The sequence below is a fragment of the Eleutherodactylus coqui genome, chromosome 3, assembly GCF_035609145.1.
Source record: "Eleutherodactylus coqui strain aEleCoq1 chromosome 3, aEleCoq1.hap1, whole genome shotgun sequence".
Classification (NCBI taxonomy): Eukaryota; Metazoa; Chordata; class Amphibia; order Anura; family Eleutherodactylidae; genus Eleutherodactylus; species Eleutherodactylus coqui.
Window position 1 is genome coordinate 294,868,273 of NC_089839.1, and position 27,297 is coordinate 294,895,569.

The 27,297-nt window shown below is 45.6% G+C and overlaps 1 protein-coding gene across 1 annotated transcript in view; it reads right to left on the bottom strand.

The window, feature by feature from the left end:
- The window catches only part of HOOK1 (hook microtubule tethering protein 1), a 48,660-nt gene that overhangs the window by 2,808 nt on the left and 18,555 nt on the right, over positions 1 to 27,297 (bottom strand). The window contains exons 5-19 of the mRNA XM_066597752.1: positions 26,334 to 26,466; positions 25,419 to 25,486; positions 21,250 to 21,309; positions 16,263 to 16,346; positions 10,859 to 11,016; positions 10,633 to 10,773; positions 10,217 to 10,418; positions 10,022 to 10,132; positions 8,717 to 8,804; positions 7,480 to 7,540; positions 4,140 to 4,280; positions 3,373 to 3,466; positions 3,241 to 3,275; positions 3,072 to 3,157; positions 728 to 828 (exon numbers count right to left, since the gene is read on the bottom strand). Of these exons, the coding sequence (XP_066453849.1) occupies positions 728 to 828; positions 3,072 to 3,157; positions 3,241 to 3,275; positions 3,373 to 3,466; positions 4,140 to 4,280; positions 7,480 to 7,540; positions 8,717 to 8,804; positions 10,022 to 10,132; positions 10,217 to 10,418; positions 10,633 to 10,773; positions 10,859 to 11,016; positions 16,263 to 16,346; positions 21,250 to 21,309; positions 25,419 to 25,486; positions 26,334 to 26,466 (1,563 nt within the window). The remainder of the gene's footprint in view (positions 1 to 727; positions 829 to 3,071; positions 3,158 to 3,240; positions 3,276 to 3,372; positions 3,467 to 4,139; positions 4,281 to 7,479; positions 7,541 to 8,716; positions 8,805 to 10,021; positions 10,133 to 10,216; positions 10,419 to 10,632; positions 10,774 to 10,858; positions 11,017 to 16,262; positions 16,347 to 21,249; positions 21,310 to 25,418; positions 25,487 to 26,333; positions 26,467 to 27,297) is intronic.

Genomic DNA, 27,297 nt, shown 5'->3' on the forward strand with positions numbered 1-27,297 from the left:
TCTTACGTGCATAATACACCCATTCTAGTCTATGGATGTGTAAAATACACAGCGAATACCCAAGTTACATGCATATTTGCTGCGTGTTTTACGCAGGTTGCTAGGAGACCTGAGAGGGACCGTTCTGACATAATTTAGGCTGTGTATTTTTTGCGCGAGTAAAACACGCCGTACATACACAGGCAATACACGTGCAAAGAAATCCCGCATAAACGGTAAATGTGCAGCACATATGCATATCCAAACACAGTTAGAATGCTGCATATTTGGAGGACCAAATGCACATACGCCCGTGTGAGTGAGCCCTTCAAGTTTGCTGAATCTGTGCATTTGCTAAACTTGGTTACATCTCTTTAGTAAATTTCCATTAATTCGACTTCCTCAGGACCCTGAGCTGCTGGATTACTGGAATCTTCAAACTCCTGGCCGAACATGCTCCAAACCTGAGCTTTCCTGTAATGAACAACCCAGTCAGGACCCACAAGGTGGCGCTGTTGCAGTCCTGCAGCCCAACGAGGCGAGTTGGCAATTAAAGTACAGTATACTTTGCTGATATCATAATCAGTGTTAGTTTATGGATTGAGATAAAATTTCTGAGACTGCAGCTGATGCCCCTCATAGTGACGCAGCATAATCACTACTCGAGGGGCTATGATTATAATTATAAGTTCAGATCTCGCACCAGCTTCTCCTAAATACACAGATGTTCCTTGGATTTTACACTCACGTTTCTGGCTTTTTCCAGGTAAATCTTATACCGATCTTCCATGGCTTTCATGTCGTCGTCCTTCTTGCGCAGCGCTGCTTCCAGCTCCAAGACCCGCTGAGCTGCATGAGAAGAAAGAGCATTGGTTACAAGATGGACGTAATTCTGCTTGTCTAGTCGAAGTCTACAAATGTATATAGCAAATGTATATTGAACCCAATAATAAATCCGTCTTCAGTAAGCTCCCCCTAGTGGTGGCTGCAGGAAGCTGTAACTTTACCAATAAACTATATAGAAGAAATAATTTAGGGCTTTGTATCGGAAATGAATCTGTAAAGAATTGTGAACCTATTTGTATGGGTACAGTGACAGATGCTCTTTAACCCATTTAGGACCAGGCACCGTAAATATACGTTGCCTGGTCCCGGGCTTTAAGCTCAGCCGTATGTAAAATTAGAGCGGGGATTAAAGGCTCCTGCTTTTGTAATCAATCAGAGGCAGGACAGGTTGTCAGTGACAGCTGATAACCCGAAGGAGAAGGCAGGAGGGGTTTTTAACCCTTTCTGCCTTCTCCTTCCCAGAGTACACAGCGCTCAATGAGCACTGTGTACAAGAAAGTGAAAGTGGAAGTTTAACTTCCACTATGGGAGCCCAGAAGTCCCTGCTACAGCAGAGCTGCTGGGTTGTACTAGACCCAGGCCAGCTCTGTCAGTGACTAATGTCACTACAGGGGATGTTTTCCCTGTAACTGGGACTCCTATGGATGCCACAGCTACAGTGGGAAAGTGTCAAATAAAAAAACAAGAAAAAACGTGAATGTCCCCCAGAGGTCTTATGTGACGTCATGGAGACATAGATAGTAAAAAAACATAATTATATAAATAAATAAAGCAAAATAACAGAATAGAACAACAATATACACATAAGAAAGAAATGACCCAAAGTAGATGCCAACCAAAACCGTCGCTGTATGCGCCCTGTAATCCAAAACCATACATATTATATATCAAAACGTCTGAAACAAAATGAGGAACCAATTCCCATATTTTATTTTAATGTAAATATACTAATTGGAAAAAAAATAACTAGAAATTTAAAAAAAAATCATTTTTTTAGCCCCAATAAAACTAAAAAAAGGGGAAAAAAGTCAGTGAAAAAGATATTAAAATAGTCCTATATGTCACGGAAAAAAAAACGCAGCAAAAATAATTTTAGTAGCTAAAGGAAAAAATAGGGCAGTAAAACCACCACATGGCTAAAATCCCTAAAAAGTGTCTGGTCCTTGGGCTGGATTCAGACAAACGTATATCGGCTGGGTTTTCACGCCCAGCCGATATACGTCGTCTCTCTCTGCAAGGGGGGGGGGGGAGGCTGGAAGAGCCGGGAGCAGTGCTCTGAGCTCCCGCCCCCTCTCTGCCTCCTCTCCGCCCCTCTGCACTATTTGCAATGAGGAGAGGCAGGACAGGGGTGGGGCTAATTCTCATAACTTAGCCCCGCATCACCTACTTTCATTGCAAATAGTGCAGAGTGGCGGAGAGGGGGTGGAGAGGAGGCAGAGAGGGGGCGGGATCCCAGAGCACTGCTCCTGGCTCTTCCATACTCCCCCCCCCCTGCAGATGAGGACATCGTATATCGGCTCGGCGTAAAAACCAAGCCGATATACGGTCGTCTGAATCCAGCCTTAAAGGGGTTGTCTTGCGGCAGCAAGTGGGGTTAAGCACTTCTGTATGGCCATATTAATGCACTTTGTAATATACATCGTGCATTAAATATGAGCCATACAGAAGTTATTCACTTACCTTCCCTGCGCTGGCGTCCCCGTCTCCATGGCTCCGTCTAACTTCAGCGTCTAATCGCCCGATTAGACGCGCTTGCGCAGAAGGGTCTTCTGCCTTCGGGTCTGTCCGGCAGCAGCGGCATTCTGGCTCCGCCCCCTTCTACGCGTCACCGCGTAGCTCCACCCCCTCACATGTGCCGATTCCAGCCTCCTGATTGGCTGGAATCGGCACATGTGAGGGGGCGGAGCTACGCGATGACGCGTAGAAGGGGGCGGAGCCAGAACGCCGCTGCTGCCGGACAGACCCGAAGGCAGAAGACCCTTCCGCGCAAGCGCGTCTAATCGGGCGATTAGACGCTGAAGTTAGACGGAGCCATGGAGACGGGGACGCCAGCGCAGGGAAGGTAAGTGAATAACTTCTGTATGGCTCATATTTAATGTACGATGTATATTACAAAGTGCATTAATATGGCCATACAGAAGTGCTTAACACCATTTGCTGCCGCGAGACAACCCCTTTAAGCTACAAAACAGCCTGGTCCTTAAGGGGTTAATCCTATCACTTGAGGATGCCATTTGACAACTTACCGCTTTGATCTGCTGTGTCGGGCTTCAAGTCTTCTAGCTGTTCTTTCTTGGTCTCTATGGCATCGTGAACCTCTTTCAACTTTTCCCTGCAAAAGAAATGTTGGTACCAGTTTGCTCTGATGCTCCTTTAACCTTTATGGAGGATGTGGATGCAGAACAGAATACCTACATTTGTGCTTCAATTTTCTTTTTCAATGTGCTGGACTAGAAGAAAAAGTGAATGATGCAAGTTTACAGATATGAACGAGATACGGCCACAGCACAATTGTTCTTTCATGTTTTAAGATGATTTTTTACTTACTCCAGCGCCTTCTGCTTCACTGCCCTGATTCTGCAAGGACTTCTGCAGATCTCCAATCTGCAGCTGCAACTCCTCCATGCGACCCTCGTTAAGCCTGTGAAACAGAGGTATTTGTGATAAAAGTCACAGTCCTAGAGGCAAAGAATCAGAATTGAATAAAACTTTCTGCAAAGCTGAATGAAGAAAACTAAATGGAAGATGCAGTTCCTCCTTTGGCCACTAGATGTCAGAAAAGAACATACGCTCTATTTCTCCATCGCCTGCACTGACTAAACTGCACTGCTGCTTACAAAACTTTTGCCACTAAGTAGCTTGATTGGCAAATGGGCACAAATAACCCCACTTGATTCATTCTAGTGACCAAAATAGTGCTCAAAGATAAAAGCCGTACTATGCAGACTATGTGTACTGGTACATCCAGGCTAGCACTAGCATACACAAGAGTAAAGCTCTGTTCACACTGCAGTCAGAGGCTCCATCAGCAATCTCGTCACAATTGATGGCAAGAACAGTGCAGTATGCAATTCTGTTCTTGCTGTCAAAACAGCTAATACTACAACAGTACCTCACCAAAAGTCAGTGGGGTCTGCTGACACCATCAGTACCCAACATATGACAGATACAGTAGAGCGTCATAGCTTCCATTATCAACTAGAGGCACAATGCAGATGTGAGCAGAGCATGATCTGCTGAGAGACCAGAGCTGCTTGTAAACAACTGCCTTCCCAAAAGTAGTTGGAAGTTTGCACCGAGCGGAGTGACCTCACCGATTCTCTGTTTCCATCTCACTCATCTTCCTCTGCCTTTCTTCCAGCTGAGTCTGGAGGTCTGCGATGCGCTCGTTCTCCGATCCCTCCTGCTGAACTCGGAGCATCTTATTCTCATGCTGGAGTCTAATAAACAGTTCCCTGCAATGAAGGCAGATCAGTTACATATCCCCCGCCGAGCCATAACACTGTATACAGCTGCCCACACAAAGTCAATATGTCCCCCGATCCAATCAGCATGCTGGGGCTATTTACTATCTAGATACTGAATAGTGAAGGAGTTCATGCTATGAGATATCCAGAAGGGTCTTTTCACACTGTGCTCTTCTAACAAATGCAAGCCACGTACCGACTTTCCGTCTTCTATGTAGAATATTACACAGGTACAGAAAGGACAAAACCGATCCGGAATCATAGGGGTCAATCTGTAACAGGGAGACCCCTTTGGTCTCCATTTCACAGGGTTTCCATTCCCCGATCCACATGCTTGGCATCCTATGGTGTTGTCCCTACTCTGAGATGCTATCTGTCCCTATGTAGTTTTCTGCATAGAAGACAAAGAACCTGAACTTCATAGAACAGCACAGTGTGAAAAGAGCCTAAGATCTTCCCCGTTGCCCCTGTGTATTGCGGCACATTATTTCCTTTCCGACAGCTAAATTAATGCTATAACTCAACAAGCATTTATTATTACACAGCTCCAAATCTCCTGCATAGACATAGAAATACATTATAAAAATCTGGCTCCCTGCAGTCACCACTAGGGGGAGCTCCTTGCATACTGTTTTTGTATTGCATTCAATGTATAAATGTCTGCAGTGAGCTCCCACTAGTGGTGACTGCAGGGAAACACAATGTTACCATTTACCTTCTGCAGAGAATTTGGTGCTCTGCATTAGGCCGCCTGCACATGAGCGGAAATTCCACGGCGGGATTTCCCGTGGAATTTCCGCTGCTGAAAGCCTGCATAGGATTGCGTTAACAAACGCAATCCTATGCTGACGGACGCGATTTGGCCGTGTGAAATATCGCGCGGCAAACAAATCGCGGCATGCTCTATTTCTGTGCGTGGCTCACAGAGCTCCGCACAGAAATGTCACTCACCAGCCGCCGGCTCCGGTCTGCGCATGCGGCATATCAAACAGCCGGAGCTGGCGGGCGCGGATGAGTACACGCTGGTCCCTGCAGGCGCTCGGGTCGGGTCCCGCGGCGAGAATTCTCGCCGCCGGATCCGACCTGCCCGTCTGCAGGCGGCCTTAGGCAAACCTGAGCTCTGGCTGTTGAAAGTTTAAATTATGAGATCAGCACAGAATTACCGAAATTTAAAAAATATACAGTAAATCACAACTGATCGTTTTGCTGCCATCCATGTAATGATGATTGGAAACAGCCGTCATTTCTGGGTGTTGGTGTGACATACCATTATTTTAGCAAATCACTGTCAGAATGAAGAATCGCTGACTAGTGGATCTACGGCATGAGAAATCTTCTATCCCAGAATGTGACCAGAAGGTTTATCATCTCTTCTAAAGGGATTTCTTTAAAGCGACTCTCCGATATTAGATCTACTCACACCATTTTCATACCCCCCCCCCCCCCACACACACACACATTAGCGAATTTGGAGTTAATAGAAGGGTCCTCTCTTTATGATCCTCATCTCTTGGCCAGCATGGAAAGTGGTTACAAAGAGTGTCTCTCTTTATGGAGGACCTGTCCTGTCCTGCCTTATACAGACATCCCCATTGATGTGAATGGACACTATGCAATACCTCATTTCTCCTAGGGTGGTGCTGCAGGTAAACTAAACACTGAGGCTCCCTTCACACTGACGATAAAATCATGTGATTTCTGTGCAATGCGAGAGTAAGTGAAAATTATGAAACCAATGGTTTTCAATGGTTTCATTCCTATTTGCGATGTTTACATTCATGCAATGTGGTGTGAAAAAAAAAATCACGTCATTTTCTGTGTTTTATGATTTTTTTCCAGCCCATGTTTCCCTATGGAGCCTCCTTTTTACCACATTGCAATGCACGAACTTGCGATTTTCATGTGATACGTTTTTAACATTGGAAACTCCTATTGGTTTTCTCATGATAAAATCGCGGGCGGCAGTGATGCGATGCACGATTTTTCACAAGAAAAAGCATCGCTGACTCTCAAAAATCGCCCGAACAAAGCTACGATTTTGCTGCGCTTTTCTTGCTGTGATATCACAATCACCAATGTGAAGGAGCCCTTAGGCCTCATGTCCACGGGCAAAAGAACAATTAAAATCCACAGCGGATCACCCGCACATGGATCCGCATCCCATAGGGATGCATTGACCACCCGCGGGTAGATAAATACCCGTGGATGGTCAATAAAAGTGAATAAAAGAAAATCTGGAGCATGAAAAAAAATGGACATGCTCCATTTAGGTGCGGGTCTCCCACGCGGACGGCTCCCGCAGGCTTCTATTGAAGCCTATGGAAGACGTCCGGATCCGCGGGAGACCTAAAATCAGAATATACTCACCTGCTCCGGACGCTCCGGATCTTCCCTTCTTCGCGGCTTGATCTTCTCTCCGTCGCGGCCGGATCTTCTTTCTTCGGGCCGGTGGATGTGCCCGGCGCATGCGCGCGGCACGCAGCCGGCGTGCCGAGCACATCCGCCGGGCCGAAGAAAGAAGATCCGGCCGCGACAGAGAGATCAAGCCGCGAAGAAGGGAAGATCCGGAGCGTGCTGTGAGGTAATTGTTATTTTCAGCCCTCATGTCCGCGGGGCAGGAAGGACCCGCTACGGATTCTCTATGGAGAATCCGTAGCGGGCCTGATTTTCCCCGTGGACATGAGGCCTTAGAGCAGATACCCGCTTGCCTTTTTTTAATGCTGCGTTAACGCTACGTTTTTCTAAGCAAATGTCAATGGGACTTTCTAATGTTAAAAAGGCATCACAAGTTTGTGCTTTGCGATTTTTGGGTGATGCCTTTTTATCATTAGAAAGTCACATTGACATTTGTGTTAAAAAAAAACCGCAAGTGGGTGTGAGCCCTTACTGCTATGTGTCCTCATACATGACAGCCAATCACTGGGATTTTCCAGCAGGACCAATCTGCTTATCAGCAAGGAGCTCATCTAGCAAGTAGCAAGTGTTCAATGCGTAGAGAACCCCTTCAAGGCTTACTTACTGGTAAGATCTACTATTTTCTCCGCGGTCGTTCACATGACTGGATTCTATTCCCTCTTTTGACCCAAACGGGTTTAGTTGAAAGTACATAAAATCATTCAGGACTGACTTAAATCTGATAAAAATGGAGGAAGTCTGCAAACAACTGACACGATAAGCAGCTACTCACCGACACTCCACCGGCAGAAGCTCGGCAGCGAGATTGTCGATGTTCCTGAGTCCGGATTCACCTATAGAAATAAAAAGAAGATGAAATAAACAGGAAGGAGTCTGACAAAAAAAATGTAGTGGCCAGAAGTCTATGTTGCTGGCCCCTCCATAAATGTCATACATGTCACGTCTTTTGTTGATGCGCTGGACAAAGTTGTCTAGTCATCGTTATGTGTATTGCGCATGTGATAGGTTAATGTTTGCATGAGACTGGGAGATGTCTGCAAATGTATCAGTATTTGTCTAGTCATGTGGTATGTGAGAAATTATAAGTATGAGTGATTAGGGTGTGGTAGTCAGTCTGGAGTCCATCACAGAGTCTTCAGCAGACAGCCACATGGTACCTTTAACCCTCATGTGGTGAAGTGATGGAAGAGGAGGAGAGGTTCCTGAGGGTCCCTATACCAGGAACCGTGGAGGAGAGAGAGAGATTGAGAGCGAACGTGTCCAGAAAAGGCAGAGATCCCCCTGCAGAGGTACTGACCTATGTGAGTGTTTGTGGAGTGACCCTACCCCTATCCTCTTCTGGAGAGTTCCCTGCCAGGAGCAATTCCTGTCAGATAACGTAGATTGCAGGACCGTTGTCATCCTGTGTTTCCTTCCTGACCTCAAATCTGCTGTTTTGCCTACACAGCCGTCTTTTGCAATTTGTGACTTGTACCAAGTTTTCCATGTGTAAAGTTTTGCCAGGCCCTGACCGTTCCCAGGGACCTGAGGTACTATAATAATGTCCGCGGCTCCTTTATTTATTTACTGGTCATTCCAGTGGGTAACGGAACGGTGGCGTCACCCGTGACAACCTTATGTCCTGCTTCCATGTTTATTGGCCATCCCTCTCCTAGGGGTGTCCAGAAGAGGCCCAGCGCTGTTCTGGCTGACGCTACGTGTGTCCCTCCAGGAGGGAGCTTGGTAAGTGGCGCTGTAACAAGTGTCCACTCTACCCTCCCAGCTCCTCAACGTATGCCCGGTAGTTACCTTAGGGGACGCTGCAAAAAAGCAGCACAAAAGTTCTGTTTTATCTGTGTGTCCCAAATATAAATGACTGTCAACCCCAGCAGCAGCGCAGTAATCAGCACCCGACATGTTAACCAATACAAGATATCAGTCATTAATAGTGGATCAGTAATACATGCTGGTGGAGCTCAGAGCACCACTGGTAGCTCCATACAGTATATGTGCCGTCCATCATGACTTACTAGACTGATTCAGGTGATCCTGCTGCACCAGGGAACATCGCAGCTCCTCATTGGTTTCCTTCAGAGCATCTCGCTGGACCACTAGTCTCTACATAGTGGCAGAAAAGAAGAATTTAGAGGCCATATCCACAACCAAATGTTTCAAGGCACCAAAAATGAATAAAGGCAGTAGGTTAAAATTCATCAGCTCCCAAGCAGATCTATGTGTCTCCATGGTAACAGACTACAAACATACCCTGTGTAGTCTGATCATTCAGTGATGCTTCCTTTCATCTTACCTGTAATTTTTGCTCACCTAACAATAGTACATTAGACTAAAGTAGGGGACAAATGGCAGGGAGCATGACTGCAGGATCAGACTACACCGAGTTTGTTTTCTGTTACCTTGGAGACACATAAGTCTGCATAGGAGCTGTAGATAGAAAGCAATAGTGTTACGGCGCCTCTCTGTCGCTCACCTGCTCTGGCGGTCGTGGGCCACCAAGGCCTCCATTCACGTGGTGCACAGTGCTGCTGCGCACTGCTCACTCCCCAATCTTTGCTTGTAAGCCTTGCGAATGCTCCTGTCCCTTCTTTTAAAGGGCCAGCATTCAAACGCCACCAATCCTGACACCTCCTATACTAGGCATCCTTCTCCCATGGAGGTGCCTAAGCAATTAGTCTCCTTACCATTATGACAAAGCCCCAGTTCATATATTCCTGGTTTTGACCCTTGCCTCTTTGACTATCCTGACCTCTGACTTGCTGACCTTGCCTCTGTATTCTGCTATTGCCTGCTGCCTGCCCTGTCCTACAAGCTGGATCTTATTTATGCACCTCTCCTGCCAGCCCTGACTCTAGCCTGTCTGTATTCTACACACCTGTTCAGACTTCAGGTATCACACCTTGGACCGTGCAGCGTCAGCAGCCACACAGCTGGGACTAACCATGTGTGCAACAGCTTGTAGACCCCGCAACAAACCCAGTTCCCGCTTGGAGGGGTTAAGCATGCAAACTAGGGTTCCCCATGTGCTGACACCTTCGTTAGGCCACAACCAAACCGGTGTGCAGCAAGGCAAGTCTACAGTTTAATTTTTATTTTCATTAAGACTTTTTGCAAAGTTTGCTTGATTTTATACTTTAAAGGCATTCTAAATCTAAACATTTGATTGCAATTGTCTTTAATTTAAAAAAAAAAAAGAAGCAAAATGCCATTTTTTGGGCTCTTTCTCTTTGGCACCTGGAGACATGCAACATGCGGGTCACTGAGGAACTGCCCCTACCATTGCACATGACACTGGACTATAGCGGCCCGAATACTGATACCTCTTTTTCTTTCACAAGTGCGTCCTGCTTCTCGCGGAGTCGGGTCATCTCATAGGCCAGGGTGTCCGCCCGCTTGGTTTCCATAGAAAGCTTATTGTGCAGATCCTGGACCTGCAGAGAAGATGAAGATGGAAGGTGAGCAGTAGTAAGAATCCTCAGATGGGAAGGGGACATACTTGGGGAGACCTTACTTACCTGCCGTTTGTACGTCTCCAGTTGGGCGCGGGCGGTGTTGGCTTTCTTCAGCTCTTCCTCCAGGCTGACTGTATTGTGCATATACATCAGGTTTGTGTCTTCCAGAGATTTCACTTGTCTCCGCAGGTCGCTGAGGTCCTCCAGTTTCTTGCGGTACGACTCTACCGTAGATTCCATCTTGGCGGCTTTATCAGCAGTAGTTCTGCCAGGATAAGAAGTGGTCACCGCGAATACATGTTGCTACCTCCCATCCCATGACTGGCACTTTGCCGGTTTGTTCTTTTGACATCACGGTGCCAGAAAACTATATCTAAACCCAAGTAAATCTGCTGTGGTTGACTGATGTCATACAATAAAATAGTCCGAAAGGGGGTGTGAATACGTTTTATAAGCACTGTGACCTGATAAGAAGTTACCTAAGAACATCGATCTCATCCTTCAGGGCTCTCGACTCCTCGGCCAGGCTGGCCAGCTCATCGCTCCTGTTCTGCGTCTCGATTAGGTGCCTCTCCAGCTCCTCGCAGTGCGCCCGGTAGTCGTCTTTGGCAGCTTCGAGTCTGTCAATTAAACCAGATGGAAGCCTTAATCCTCAGACGAGACCCCTGGATGGACGACAGGGATGTAGATCCCCCTCCACGTTACCTGTAGTTCTCCTCCTGCACCTGCTCCAGCTGTATCTGGAGGTATTTCTTCGCCACTAGTGAGCTGGGCTCCTCGGAGGAGTCTAACTGGTTTAACCTTTCGTTCTGCACCTCGTTTTCTGCCAGGAGACTATTTCGTTCTTCTTGTAGACTGGCCACCTAATGGACAAAGGGGAATAATACAGTAAGAAGGTCTCAAAGTTTGAGTGTCAAAAACGTAATTAAACCATACTGAGACTTTCATTATAATAAGCTAGTTACTTATTGCTGCCAGAGGGGAAAGGAGAGTGACTAGAGAAATTTGTTGAAGACATTATTTAGAGCTGCCAGAGGGAGAAGGAGACTGAATAGGGAATTAGCTGAGGACTATATTTACAGCTGCCAAAGGTGGAAGAAGACTTACTGGTGGTGATGTGGGTCAAGGAGGAGTGGAAAACATATACAGCGTATACAGGGTGTTTCATTCGAAATGCAATGATATCTCAGTTGTCACATTAGATGCTGAAAGCGGCCACTGCCGACCTCCAAGCCCTTCTGACCCCCCCCCCCCCCCCCATAATGAAAGTCTTACTGTTAATCACTTTCAATAAATGAGACCACCTTCTCCGGAAACGCGAACTGCCCGCCAGCCAGTGGTGCCCTCCAAGGAACAATACACCCATGGCAGGAAACAGGACATGAGTCACAGTCCTACACAAATTACGAGCCAAAATAAGGGTTGTGCTTCGAGTGAAACACCCTAAAGGTTACAAGCAAGGGCCTGATGGATGCTAGTATAATGCCTGTGCATGGGTTTTCATGAGAGATAGACCTCCACAGTGACACCAGCTATGGCAATCATGGCTACAAGGGAGTCCCCCTTGTCTAGTGCTGCCAGAGTCAAACGTTTCTCCAACTCTAGCAGAAGTGTAGTTGGGTATTACAGTCGGCCTCCTGCTGGAGATCGTGTGGAACTACAACTCTTAGTTATGCACTGACAGAGCTACAGGCTGTCAAAACATGCTGAGAGTTGCAGTTTCATAAAACTTGGATGGCCGCAGGAGGGAGACCATTAGTATAGAAGGACCTCACATCAACTGTATCTGCAGTATTACGACATGAATACACAGGGATCGGGCTGCACGTCCCACTCACTATATTTGCTCAAAAGTTTCCAAGGTAGTTATAAAAATAGCATCCAAGATGAAGCCAAGTTGTGAGAATACACAAGCCGGGTCAGCGAAGTCTGATGAAACCAGTGAGGATGGCACGTGAACAGGGGTGAGATCTGCCCGCGTGGAGAAGTTTCAAAAATGTGGAAAATTGAATGTAACATGGTCTTAAGAAAAACCGTCGCAGCAGTCGGCCCCTTTAATGGGATATCATACAAATACCTTGAAAATGCTGAACCAGCGTGTGCAACCGTACCCATTAAATGGCCTCGGTAATGCCAATCAAGGGGCAACAACACAACTTGGTACATGCGACTCTTGTGAGCCTGTCGCATTTATAAAGAACCACAGTCGCCTAAACGACTGCCCGAGCCCTGATGTCACTGCTAAGGTCGTCAGCACTCGTGCAAAGTTCACCGCTGGATCGTAGGCCTCGCGCTCAGCCCTTTACATTCTATGTGCAGCGCTGAGCGGGGAACATTTACACGCAGCAGGAATCCCACGATCCGGCAATAAAGAGAAGTGAAGGAATAGTAAACTATTTTTTTGCATTCACAAGGGACAATTATCGCTGCATTTCGTTTGTTTGAACTCATTTTGAGCGATAATCGTCCCGTGTAAATGGGCCTTAAGTCATCTGGTAAGAGTTAATTTGTTTTAGCCCTTCAGAAGTTGATGGGTTCGGGTGGCTTTATACAGGACACTTATTGTCCGAATTGTCGCTTAATAGAGCAAATGTAAGCGACTGCTGTTCCGTGTAAACCAATGGGATGAAGAGTGAGAATTCATTCACAAGCCGCTTCATTACAGCTCACCTAAAATAGTCGCTGGCTGAGTGTCATCTGGTGTAAACAAGTAATCGTTGTCTTTAAACAACTTTTACAGGGAGGGGGGCGCTTGCTCCACGCGGCTCCCACTGAATGCTGATTGGCTCCCACCTTTTGATTTGGATTTGAATGTGATTGGTTCCCAAGAGCACAAATATGTGCAAGTGCTCCTCAATGCACAGTCCCTGCTGATAGCTGCTGCGGTCTCTCGATGGTTCGGCCTTCAACCATGCAGTCAGAGCTGCGGCCTCCAACAGCTGCGAGTGTTCACTTGAAGACTGCTTGCATGTATTCGGGGGACTCAGCAACCAATGAGCGTTGGGAATAGGTCGAAATTTAAAATACAGGCCCACTCCATCCTTAATTTAAAGGGAACCTACCCCGATGACAGGTTCCTTTAAAGAGGACCCATCAGCTCCGCCGACATGTCTAGTTTTAGAGAAGTCTGTGTATGTATCCTGTGTGAAATAATTATTTAGCATCTTTTCTTAGAACTCTGTGTTGTGCCGTTCCTCTGTTATTCCTCCTGGAAATGTATGAATAAATTGACCAGTGGGTGTTACCAGTTGGAGGTGTGCCACTACACACTCTGACATCATCCAATCAGTGCTGACTGTGTAGGGATATACCTCTGTGACAAGAGGAATGGTTAGACTCCCTTGTCAATTTATTCACAAATTTCTAGGAGGAATAACATATTATTCCAGGAAAAGATGCTACAGAATTGTTGTTTTAGGGAAATAAAAATATTTACTAAAAAAGACATGAAAAATATGTATGAGTGGCTCACCCGACTTTTGGGACCCCCACCAATCTCAAGAAGGGGTCCCGACGGTCTCTGCATGCCTGGAGTAGAGGGCACGCATGCACACCGGCAGTGCCAGAGGTTGCTGAGTACTAGCGCTGCTATTGAAATTAAGGGAACAGTGGCGCAGCTTTGGGCTCTGTTCTTGGGATCAGTTGGGGAACCTGCAGTCAGACCCCCACCAATCATAAAGTTGTCCCCTTTCCTGTGGATAGGGATAAACCTTATAACTTGGCACACCCCCTTTAATATCTATTGATCTTCATTTTCGGGTATATCGCCCAGCCCTGGTGTGTTATAATAAAGAGCGCTGAGCAGGTGCCTGGACTCTGCGGTCAGCTACCGGTGAAGGTTGTGATACTGAAGTATGTTGCATAACTGCAGGCACCCTTATATGAAGGGTAATGTTATAAAACAGGTGACCTGGAGATCGATGAGGGCCACTAAGAGGGCAGCAGGTACAAGCGATTGATCTGCCGTGAGACGTGGGAGCCAGGCCAGCAGCATTGGCCAACGCCATCCTAATGTCTGAGGTTACTCATTAACCGGCCGCATGATACAATGTATATATAGTACTTAAGAGTGGCAGAGTATCACAATGGCAGGCACAGACAGGCGCCAGCTGGCAACACAAACACAAGGCTCCATTTTAACCATTTAAGGACCAAGCTGTAAATTTACGGAGCTTGGTCCTGGGCTTTAATCCCGGCCGATAGCAGAGGTATGGCGCAAGATTAAAGCTCCTGCAATCTAGCAGTGGCAGGTTGGGTCCTTGTCTGTTAGTCACAGCTGAGGACCCAGAGGAGAAGGTAGAAGCGTTTTTTAACCTCTTCTGCTTTGGACAACCCACCTGAAAATTTGTGCAGGCCTAATGCTTCTCACAACTGAGGTTTGTTACAATTGTGACTGGACAATCCTCTGTGACTCCAGACTCATACATGTTACCTGCACTGACACACTGCAACAAACTATCAGGTCTGGAGGGAGATTTCATCTGTTAATGCATTTAGCTTAGAGTATTGTCTTGATTGGTTTTAATTGTAGCAAACCCGCAGATGGGTTTTCAGGCAATGGCTGTTAACAAAAATGTTTCCATTCACTGACACTGGGGTTAGCAGCTGCTGAACAGTCAGTCCAAACAGATTCCCACACTGGTCCGCAAAGATACCCTGTGTGAGCTCAGAAAGGCCAACATCAGTCTGCCACCATCGGATACAGTAAGACTGTGGTCACAGGTGTCAGATGCAATGTGTACTCACAGGTGTCAGATACGGTAAGTGTGTACTCACAGTTGTCAGATACGGTAAGTGTGTACTCACAGGTGTCAGATACAGTAAGTGTGTACTCACAGTTGTCAGATATGGTAAGTGTGTACTCACAGGTGTCAGATACTGTAAGGGTGTACTCACAGGTGTCAGATACGGTAAGGGTGTACTTACAGGTGTCAGATACAGTAAGGGTGTACTCACAGGTGTCAGATACGGTAAGGGTGTATTTACAGGTGTCAGATACGGTAAGGGTGTAGTCACAGTTGTCAGATAAGGTAAGGGTGTAGTCACAATTGTCAGATACGGTAAGGGTGTAGTCACAGTTGTCATATATGGTAAGGGTATAGTCACAGTTGTCAGATGCAGTAAGGGTGTACTCAAAGGTGTCAGATGTGGCAAGGGTGTAGTCGCAGGTGTCAGCTATGGCAAGGGTGTAGTGACAGGTGTCAGATGTGGCAAGGGTGTAGTCACAAGTGTCAGATATGGTAAGGGTGTAGTCACAGGTATCAGATATGGTAAGTGTGTACTCACAGTTGTCAGATACGGTAAGGGTGTACTCACAGGTGTCAGATACGGTAAGGGTGTATTCACAGGTGTCAGATACGGTAAGGGTGTACTTACAGGTGTCAGATACGGTAAGGGTGTACTTACAGGTGTCAGATACGGTAAGGGTGTAGTCACAGTTGTCAGATAAGGTAAGGGTGTAGTCACAATTGTCAGATACGGTAAGGGTGTAGTCACAGTTGTCATATATGGTAAGGGTGTAGTCACAGTTGTCAGATGCAAGTAAGGGTGTACTCAAAGGTGTCAGATGTGGCAAGGGTGTAGTCGCAGGTGTCAGCTATGGCAAGGGTGTAGTGACAGGTGTCAGATGTGGCAAGGGTGTAGTCACAAGTGTCAGATATGGTAAGGGTGTAGTGACAGGTGTCAGATGTGGCAAGGGTGTAGTCACAAGTGTCAGATATGGTAAGGGTGTAGTCACAGGTATCAGATATGGTAAGTGTGTACTCACAGATGTCAGATACGGTAAGGGTGTGCTCAAAGGTGTCAGATGTGGCAAGGGTGTAGTCACAGGTGTCAGATGTGGCAAGGGTGTAGTCACAGGTGTCAGATATGGTAAGTGTGTGTACCCATAGGTGTCAGATACAGTAAGGGTGTGCTCAAAGGTGTCAGATGTGGCAAGGGTGTAGTCATAGGTGTCACATATGGTAAGTGTGTAGTCACAGTTGTCAGATACGGTAAGTGTATATTCACAGGTGTCAGATACGATGAGTACTCACAGGTGTCAGATGTGGCAAGGGTGTAGCTACAGGTGTCGGATACGGTAAAGGTGTATTCATAGGTGTGCACTCACCTGGAGGTCCAGCTCTTGGCATCTTTGTCTCAATTCTTCCTTTTCAGCTTCTGCGTCCTGAAGTATATCCAGAGCTCTCTTCAGCTGAAATAAAATCATAAAATATATGAAATCAGAAGTCTACGTTGATACTTGTGTAATATAGACCAGGGTAATACTGCTATAGTATAGTAAACAGGGAGACCTTAGTATATTATAGAATATGGGGGTAGTACTTGTATATTATACTACATGGTGTAATACGTGTATATAATAGTACACAGGGGTAATACTGATATAGTATATGGGGGTAACATCTGTATGTTAGAGTACATGTGGGTAATACTTGTATATTATATGAAGAGAATGCCAGTATATTAAAGCACACAGGGAAAATACCTGTATATTATAGTACACGGGGCAAGAGGGAGTGGAAGTTTTCATGCATTACACAAGATCAATACCTGTCCATTATACTATGGGGACAACATTCATGCATTCCAGTATGCTGGTATAATTCTTGTCTGATACAGTACATGGGAGCAATATTCACATATTACACTATAGGGAGGTAATATTCATACATTACAGTATATGTGGGTAATAGCTGTATATTAGAATATATGGGGTCAATTTGAAGAGGCAATACCCGTTTATTATATTATAATAGGGCAATGCACAAATATAGTATGCAGAGAGACAATATTCACATATTACACTATAGAGGGGTAATATTCATAAATTACAGTATATGGGGGTAATAGCTGTATATTATCGCACATGTGGTCAATATACATATGTTATATTAAATGGGTAATAATGGCACATTACAGTAAATAGAGGGGTAAAATATGTATATTATAGTGCACTGGAACATTATTCATACGTTACATTCTATATAGAGGTAATACCCGTTTATTATATCATAATTAGGCAATACACAAATAATAATGTATACAGAGATGCAAAAGTCATACATCACAGTATATATGGGGTAATACCTGCACACTACCGCCTAAGGAGGCAATACCTGCATATTATAGTATAGAGGCAATATTTATATATATTACAGTATAGGGGGGCAATACATACATGACAGACGTGCTTGTGTAATATTCCATATTGGTGTATACTCTTCAACTATTACCCATTGCTAATCTATTAAAGAGACGGCACCATGGTATCTGAATCACTTGTACGGCTTATCAGCGTGTTGCTCAGTGACATAAGTACACGCAGTTACGTTTAATAGCGGCTCATATATCAGCTTGGGGACTTAAGGACTGGATGTGCAGCCGTATAACTTGCAATGACTATAAAGCCAGTGGTATTAATGGCTTCATGTATCCTAATAAAAATGACATTCAGCATCGACCTGCCTGCAGACGGCACAAAGCTCAGCGGGTGACTCAGTCCTTGTGTGACTGGGTGCACGGGGCGCGGCGGGACAGGTAAGCCGGGCATGCCAGATAACTATTTCCCAACTATGTTTATCACTTGAGAATAGCAGCTGTTGATGAGACGGACACAATGCGGCATCGTCACCCATTTCACAAGCTCCTTTAGGTCAGTTTCAGATGAGCCTATTGTCAGACATCCATAATAAGGATCCATTATAAGGACGTCTTACTGATAACATCGCATCCGCATGTCATCAGTATATCATCATCGTCTGGGCTGTGTTTACCTCCTTTGCGGTCTTTGGTTTTATTATCTATAGGGCAAACGTGGATATTTACCCAACAGAAAACAATACCAACAAATGCAAATATGATGGCCAAAAACAGACAAAATTAGCGCATGCTGCGTTTTAAAAAACACACCCGTGAAAAAAATATGGCCACTTGAATAGACTTAGATTACCAACAGCTCCGTATCATAGTCCGCAAAACACGGGTCAATAGAGAGCAAAAATTATACTGTATGCACGGCAGGGATGTGCGGATACATCGGAGAACTGCAGAATCCGGAATTCCCTAACAAGCACTTATAACGTCACCGGAGTCAATCTATTAACCCTTTCCAATCCACTGTCTGACTTCTGAAGACAGTACAGCTCCGATGTCGAAAGACGTCCAGCAGGGTATTCTTACTGCATATTACTGGCTGCTCTGTCGTCGGGGGCCTCTCCAGCATGTCCCATACCGCAGTACTGGCTCTAGCCAGCAGATGGTGCCATTGTATAATGGCACAAAGAGAAAGCCCCCTAGCAAACCCTGAATCCAAAATTGGATTGCAAAGGGTTAAGAGAACCTATCACTCACATGTTCCCCAAACCACAGGCAGCATGGACCTGCGACAGGCGTGTACCATGTAAGCATGTAGGTCTTATTCTGAAACACGGCAGAATTCCAGAATAAACACATGGTACTTTGAAGATTCACTTAAAACGGAGCTCTGCGTCACGGGGGGAGCACTGCGCCAGTCTCCACCTGCCAGGCTTACACAGACTGGCAACTCCCTACATATACACTGATAGAGTGTGACCCATCACTCCAGGTGATCCGGGCAGGGGGAGGATGGCCTGTCACTCAGGGCTCCATTTGGAGTGAATCTTCAAAGTATAGAATAAGACATATGCAATGTACGATATATACTGGTCCTGGGTTCATGAGGCAGTGGCCCAGGCATGAACTGGTGACAGGTTTCCTTTAAGGCTCAGGGCAGATTCCTTTGCGTTGCCTGCAAATCAGTCTGTTTATATCTCCCCTAAGAAATCTATCCTAAATGCAGCGACCAGGCTCATCGTTCGATCAAACCACTATATTAATGCCTCTATTCTGTGCCAGTCAATGCACTGATGCCTCTACCCACTGCCAGTCACTGCACCAATGCTTTGCCCTTATGCCAGTCACTGCATCAAAGCCTCTATGTTGTGCCAGTCACGGCACTGATTTCTCCATGCTGTGCCAATCACTGTATTGATCCCTCCACCCCGTATCAGTCACTGCACTAGCCGCCTGTCCACTATAGAATACAATATAAACTCATCACTCTCATCCATAAAGCTCTCCTCAGTGCTGCACCGCCCTATATATCCTCCCTCATCTCTGTCTACCTCCCTACCTGTGCTCTCCTCAGTGCTGCACCATATCTCCTCCCTCCTCTCTGTCTACCGCCCTACCTGTGCTCTCCATTCTGCTAATGATTTCAGACTGACATCCTCTAAACCTCGCACTCCAATCTCTACGTCTTTCCATGAGATGCACCAATTCTCTGGATTGCACTACCTCAGACAATCAGGTTAATCCCCAATATGCAGAATTTTAAATGTGTCCTAAAAACACACCTTTTGTAGGCCTACCACGTGTCATTGACTGGCTGCTGTCTTTTTATCACCATTTTTCCTGAGAACCGGATCCCTTCAATCACCAGCATACCCCACACTCCCCGCACACTAATGAACTTTATATTTCTGCATACAAAGATATTTTCGGGTGAGCGGCTCATACAGATTTATGTATACTGCCCTATAGTATATATAAAAAAATGGCCAGATTATCGTATGGAACAAAATTCTATACCTCTTGTGTCCCCACTATAACCTTATGGAATGTAAACTCTCGTGAGCAGGACCCTCACCTCTAATACCTCATAGCCTGTAAACTCTTATGAGCAGGACCCTCACTCCTATTACCTCATATATTGTAAACTCTCGTGAGCAGGACCCTCACTCCTATTACCATATATATTGTAAACTCTTGTGAGCAGGACTATCACTCCTATTACCTCATACATTGTAAACTCTCATAAGCAGGACCCTCACCGCTATTACCTCATACATTGTAAACTCTCGTGAGCAGGACCCTCACCGCTATTACCTCATACATTGTAAACTCTCGTGAGCAGGACCCTCACTCCTATTACCTCATACATTATAAACTCTCATGAGCAGGACCCTCACTCTATTACCTCATACATTGTAAACTCTCATGAGCAGGACCCTCACTCCTATTACCTCATACATTGTAAACTCTCATGAGCAGGACCCTCACCCCTATTACCTCATACATTGTAAACTCTCATGAGCAGGACCCTCACTTCTATTACCTCATACATTGTAAACTCCTTTGAGCAGGACCCTCACCCCTATTACCTCATACATTGTAAATTCTCGTAAGCAGGACCCTCACTGCTATTACCTCATACATTGTAAACTCTCATGTGCAGGACCCTCACTTCTATTACCTCATACATTGTAAACTCCTTTGAGCAGGACCCTCACCCCTATTACCTCATACATTGTAAACTCTCATGAGCAGGACCCTCACTCTATTACCTCATACATTGTAAACTCCTTTGAGCAGGACCCTCACCCCTATTACCTCATACATTGTAAACTCTCAGGAGCAGGACCCTCACCTCTATTACCTCATACATTGTAAACTCTCATGAGCAGGACCCTCACCGCTATTACCTCATACATTGTAAACACTTGTGAGCAGGACCCTCACTCTATTACCTCATACATTGTAAACTCTCATGAGCAGGACCCTCACTCCTATTACCTCATACATTGTAAACTCTCATGAGCAGGACCCTCACTTCTATTACCTCATACATTGCAAACTCTTATGAGCAGGACCCTCACTTCTATTACCTCATACATTGTAAACTCTCATGAGCAGGACCCTCACTCCTATTACCTCATACATTGTAAACTCTCATGAGCAGGACCCTCACTCCTATTACCTCATACATTGTAAACTCTCATGAGCAGGACCCTCACTTCTATTACCTCATACATTGTAAACTCTCATGAGCAGGACCCTCACTCCTAGTGCTGACCTTGTTTATTAGTTTAGTACTGTATGTAATGTTTGTATTTATTCATGTTCCTTCTGAATTGTAAAGTGCTGCAGAGTATGTTGGTGCTATAGAAACACAGATCATTATTATTAAGGAACGGCCTGATGGACTGCAGGCAAGACACAAGAGAACTGAATTGCTCTATTACTGCAATACATCAGGCTGAGAAATGTCACCAGTGACCGGGATGACAAACTACCTGCTGCTCCAGGTCTCCGGGTGACTCGATCGTTGGAGAATCCACATCTTTACTCATCAGCTGTAAGACATAATACATACAGGAATGTTATCAAAACAACTACCAGAGAATTCTTCCCCGAAACCAAATCATGTTCCCCATTCAACAGGTACAATCATGAATTACAGAAGGAGGAGGATTCTTTAACAGCGATAAAGTGCCAGGAAGAGCTGAGGGAGGACCACTTGTGTGACCGAGAAATTAATTTCAAGATGTTTCGCATGGTTGCCAACAGTGGGGTCTGACAGCTACTTCCTGTCCCAGGAAGATAGGACAAGTCTGGACTGCAAACAGAAATCAGAAGCACAAAATAAGTCTTTTCTTAATATATAGTGTAACTTCGGGAGTTAATAGCTTCCCATGAATCTCCTGGCAGCTTGGCTTGCTGCGCAAAGTACACTATCCTACCAAAAGTAACTGGACACCTGAGCAAGAATCAAAGTAGTATAATATCAGATACTCTCTACTAATGTCTGATGCACGTCAACTGGTATTTCCCTTCATTCATTCTGCAAATGTCTGGCAAATTCTCTCAAAGAAGATGTACATTTTTCATATTTCCTGACCAGATGTTCCAGTTCGTCCCACTGATGTTCAGTAGGGTTCAGGTAGGGACTCTGTGAAGGCCGTCCAATCGTTGAACATCCCATTTCCTCAAACCAACGTAAAACAGTGTTGGATGTGTGACGAGGCGCGTTGTCTTGTTGGAAGTATGGCCGACCATTCCCAGAGTATTGTCACATTGTCGGCAGCACATTATTGTCTAGAATGTCAAGGTACACCTCTGTGTTCCTCCTGGGTCTTGTCACAACCACCAACGGCCGAGACCACGCCACGTAAAACATCTGCAGACCATAACGGAACCTCCGCCGTACTTACCCGTTGGCACAATACACTCAGACAATCCTCCACGCCCAGGTACTGCCATCTGATGTGAAGATGGAGCAGTGTGATTTGTCACTCCACAGAAGTTCTTATATTGCCCAACTATCCAATGACAACACTCCTTGCACCATTGTAGACAGGCCGATGCATCTTCTTTGAGAGAACTCGCCAGACGTTAGTAGAAGTGGTGTTTTACCACGGGATGACTTGTTGGGCGCAGATGCCCGGCAGGCCGCCCCAGTGATAATCATTTCTGTACTTTTACGCCATGTAATAGGGCCTAAAGTATGCCAGGGAGTAATGGATGTCATCAGGGCCAAAGGAGCCCTACTAAGAATTAACATATGGAAATAAATACTACTTTTGATACTTGCTCAGGGGTCCAATTACTTTTGGTAGGAGGGTGTAGTTTAGTGAAGACATTATAGTAGAAGAAAGTATCTGCATGTAGGGAATTTAGTCATCCCCCCCACGCATAATCCAGCGCAGTGTGAGCTGATATACAGGAGAATACGAGCTCCTGCAAGAGGTGTCTGAATTCAGCTGTAAGTTATCAATGGTGAAGAGGCTGCAGGGTGACTACCGTGTTTCCCCGAAAATAAGACAGTGTCTTATATTAATTTTTGTTCAAAAAGGTTTAACTTTTTTACATGTATAGCTGCCTGGACACTATTTAAATTGAATTTTTTAAATGAACTGTTAGCAGGGTTTAATTTTGGAGTAGGGCTTATATTTCAAGTATCCTCAAAAAGCCTGAAAAATCATTTTGCATTCTCAAAAATTCTGGAAAATCATGCTATGTCTTATTTTCAAGGTATGCCTTATTTTCAGGGAAACAGGGAAGCAGCGGGATTTATGGGGTACAGTTCTACTATTACAAGAACTTTATACACGGAAGGAGTTAATTCCTCTTAAGGATATGCTGGGTGTTACCTGGAGCATTTGTTCTGCTGCTTAGCATAAATCTCAGGCTGGGGTTTGTGCCAAAAATGTGATCTAATTAAGCAGATACAAATACTATGCATCATAATATATGCAAATCCTACTGAGAGACGCCCACAGAAATACAAGGCCGGGTGAGAAGAAATAACTTATGGCCACACAGGACTGTCAGTCATATTCTGCATTACTACAAGTTCGGGGCTCACTGCCCACAGTCATATAAAGCAGGATTCCAGCTTCAACAACCCCGTCCATATTCAGTATCCTATTAGGATAAATGGGTGTCACCGAGGGGAGTGTCACCTCTATGAGACAGCGACATTCCCATTCTGGTCTGTCCATTTACTACAGATGCCCAACCAGAACATCTTTCATAATTCTGCTAGTTGCATTTTGGTTCCACCAGCTAACAGGCACGTGACCGGATAGTTGTACATATATCACTTGAGCCCCCAAGAACAGCCCCTCCATGGTTACGGGACCCCTGTGGGATGTTGCATGTAAATAGAGAGCATAAAAATATCAAAAGTCATACAACAAGTAATATGTGTCCCAAAATACTACATTGAAAAGTACAATGAAGCAATGAAATTAAGTTATTCTCTATCCAAAGGATAAGGGCTAACTGGCTGATCGTTGGGGTCCGATCACTGGGATCCCTACCGATCGGGAGAATGGATGTCTGGAGTACCCCTGAATGAATGCACGATGGTTACACATGCTTCATTCGTTACAACAGGACCGCAGGAGATAACATAGTAGCATAGTATGATAGGCGGAAAAAAGCCCTATGCCCATCCAGCTCAGCCCATTACCCTCCAATGTAGATCCAGAGGAAGGCAAAACCCCCAATGAAGTAGAAGCCAATTTTTCCTAATTTAAAAGAAAAAATCCCTTCCCAACTCCAAGTCTGGCAATCGGAATAATCCCCGGATCACCGACCCTTCTTAAGTAGTGAGTGTCTATCTCCGGCGGTCCCATTGAAATGAATGGAACGGTGGTGCGAAGGTGCGGCCATCACTCCATTAAAGGGGTTGTACCACAATTGACTTATCACCTATCCATAGGATGAGTGATAGAAGTCTGATGGTGGGGTTTTACCTCTGAGACCCCCACCGATCCTGAGATCGGGGGTCCTGTGTACCCTTCTCCTACTCACTGCAACCCCCACAATATGGGGGAGATTGAATAGAGTGGCAGTTAAGCATGCGCGATGCGCTGAGCGCTTGGCTATTGTCATCAACCGCATTGACATGAATAGAGCGGCACCGCGTGTCTGACCGCTCCTCCACTTACGCTCCATGTGACTACTGGGTGTGCAGCAAGCCAGCAATGAGGAGGAGAGGGGGACACGTGACCGTCGTTCTCGGGATTAGTGGGGGTCTCACTGCTGAGGCCCCCACCAATCACACTTTTATCCCCTATCCTGTGGAGGAGTGATAAAAGGCGGCTGAGGTACAAACCCTGTTACTTCAGAAATGCGCCAGACCCGTGGGGGTCTGTCCTCTGACAATCCGCTAAACGTCCGCTATCCATAGGAAATAACTCAATTTGGTGGGACAACCCCTAAGTTCTAAAGTAGGTTAAGCAGCTATCACGGCTCCAGCTATCATGGCACAAGATGGAGGCAGATGTTACATCCTCTTTACATGTCCGGCCAAGCCGACCAGGAGAAGGGACGTGACAACAGGGTGACACATTTCTGGCATGGAACAATAGTTGTCATTTATCCAACCATTTCAGGCCTTAAAATATATGGCGGGCCACAGAAAGGTAACCCAGCACCACACTCTTATGAAGAAAATCTGTCTTTGTTGCCCATAGCAACCAATCACAGCGTAGCTTCCATTTTACCTCAGCAGTATAAAAAATTATAGCTTTGCTGTGATTGGTTGCCATTTTTTTTATATTTCTGAGGTAAAATGAAAGCAGCGCTGTGATTGGTCACTATGGTCACCACACTCTGAAAGCTGCCTAACTCTTAGTTGCCCATAGCAACCAATCGCAGCACAGTTTTTATTTTACCTCAGCAGTATAAAGAAACCTCATTAAAAAAAAACAACCTTTCAGTCAGACTTTCCCTGTTGCCCATAGCAACCAATCAGAGCTCAGCTTTCATTTCTCAAATCGCTCTGGAATAATGAAAGCTGCGCTGTGATTGGTTGCTATGGGCAACAAGGACAGGCCTATATACAGACAGTTTTAAAAATGAGGCCCATAGTACCACTGTGAACGTATATAAGCGGGGGTCTGGTGTGCTAAACCAGAGTACGGCTTCTATCTAACAGTATGGCGGTCCTTACCTCCTGGATTGCGGTCATTACCATGTGCTGTACGGATTCTTCGAGGGTCATTATGGTCTGGATGTGCTCTGAAATGGATGAAACCATAGAATGAGTCATGGCAGCTCGCATTTTATCTGTGACCCCATTTCTGACCATGAAAAAGTATTTTAGGAATTTTTTGACTCCCCTCTAATGCCGCGGTCACATTAGAGTCCATTCACACGGCGTATTTTCTGTCTGCATTCAGTCCGTATTTTTCGCGGACTGAATACGGAAAGCACGCTGAAATAAATAGGTGTTTACAGAAACGTGGTTTTTTTACGCGGACTAATGTGGCATGAAAAAATACATATATATCACGGCGCGCCTATTTAGTTCCGTATTCACGGACCAACATTGTCCATTAAAGTCTATGATCGCGTAATAAAATGCAGCAAAAAAGCATTAGCATTAAAGATGAGGTGGTATACTCGCTAAAGGCAATTGCTCGAGCGAGCATTGCCTTTAGCGAGTATCTTCCCGCTCGAGACTGAAGGTTCGGGTGTCGGCGCGGGGGAGCGGTGAGTAGCGGCAGTCGGCAGGAGGAAGTGGGGGGTAGAGAGAGATCTCCCCTCCGTTCCGCCCCGCTCTCCCCCGCAGCTCCCTGCCCGCTGCCGGCATCTCTAATTAGCATCCATGTTTACTGTGGGGGTTTTTTGCGCCCCCCGTTTGCTGTGAGTTGTAACAAAAGTTACATCATTTGGGTTATACTTGTGTTATTCTGTGCGCACGTGAAAAACGGACGACAGAAGAATACAACACAAATGTCAAAAAATGCAGATACGCAGCCAAAACACACACAGTACACGGTACGTTTTTTACAGACCAAAATTTCAAACTGCGTATGTGAATGAGCGCTGAGGGTACATGATGGCCGCTCCTAGCGCACTGTACCTTGTTTCCTGTCACAGTTAATGGCGCACCCCAATATCAGCTGTAGTAAGCGCCCCATCTCGGTCGGATCGGCGGTTTCTGCGATTTGGCTGCAGTCAGGCAGGAGATATTCTAATATGTGCTGGCTTAATACCTGGAAATTCAAAAAATACAGGAGATATTTTATGTTCTGAATGAAGATGGTTGCATCACAATCTGCGCTCAGATAATGCGAGGAGCTCTCCTCTGCGCAACAGAAGGCAACATTTGGCAGTCATGGGTTAGTAAGATGATTTGAGTGAGTTGGTGGCCAGAGATGTGTTGCTAGTATTTCTAAAGCAATAGCAAGACCGGTTGAACCATGGATAGACCTCCAATTGAAGATCACACATGTGGTTGATCCTACAGGTAAGCGTCAGGTGGCATGTCTGGTTCTTCAGCCACAGTGGACCAACTGACCCAGCAGTACAACAGCGGGCAAGTGAGACAAATTTCCACAATAACCATGCGGTGTACCTTGCATCAACTTGGGTTCAATAGCCGACGACCGACAAGGTTGCCCCTGATGACCTTACATCATCCCCAACAACACCTAGCATGGGTCCAGGAAAGACATCAATGGCCCTAGTTGGGGTTCAACAGGCCAGTGGTGCTGGTGTCATGGTCTGGGGAGCTTTTTCCTGGCATAGTCTAGGACCGTTGGTCATCATACTACAATCTTTGAATGGTGAACACTACAGGGATCTGTTCTCTGACCATCTGAACCCATATCTTCAGGAAGTCTTGCCCGACCACAGTCATATCTTTCAACAGGACAACGCTCGGAGTCATTGAGCTTGAATCACTAGGCAGTGGTTGGAGGAACACAACAATGAGTTCTCCACATTGCGTTAGCCCCTAAACTCACCGGACTGTAACCCTATGGAACATGTTTGAGATATGTTGGAAAGGGCTGTGAGATCTGTTCCCACTTATCAGGAAAATG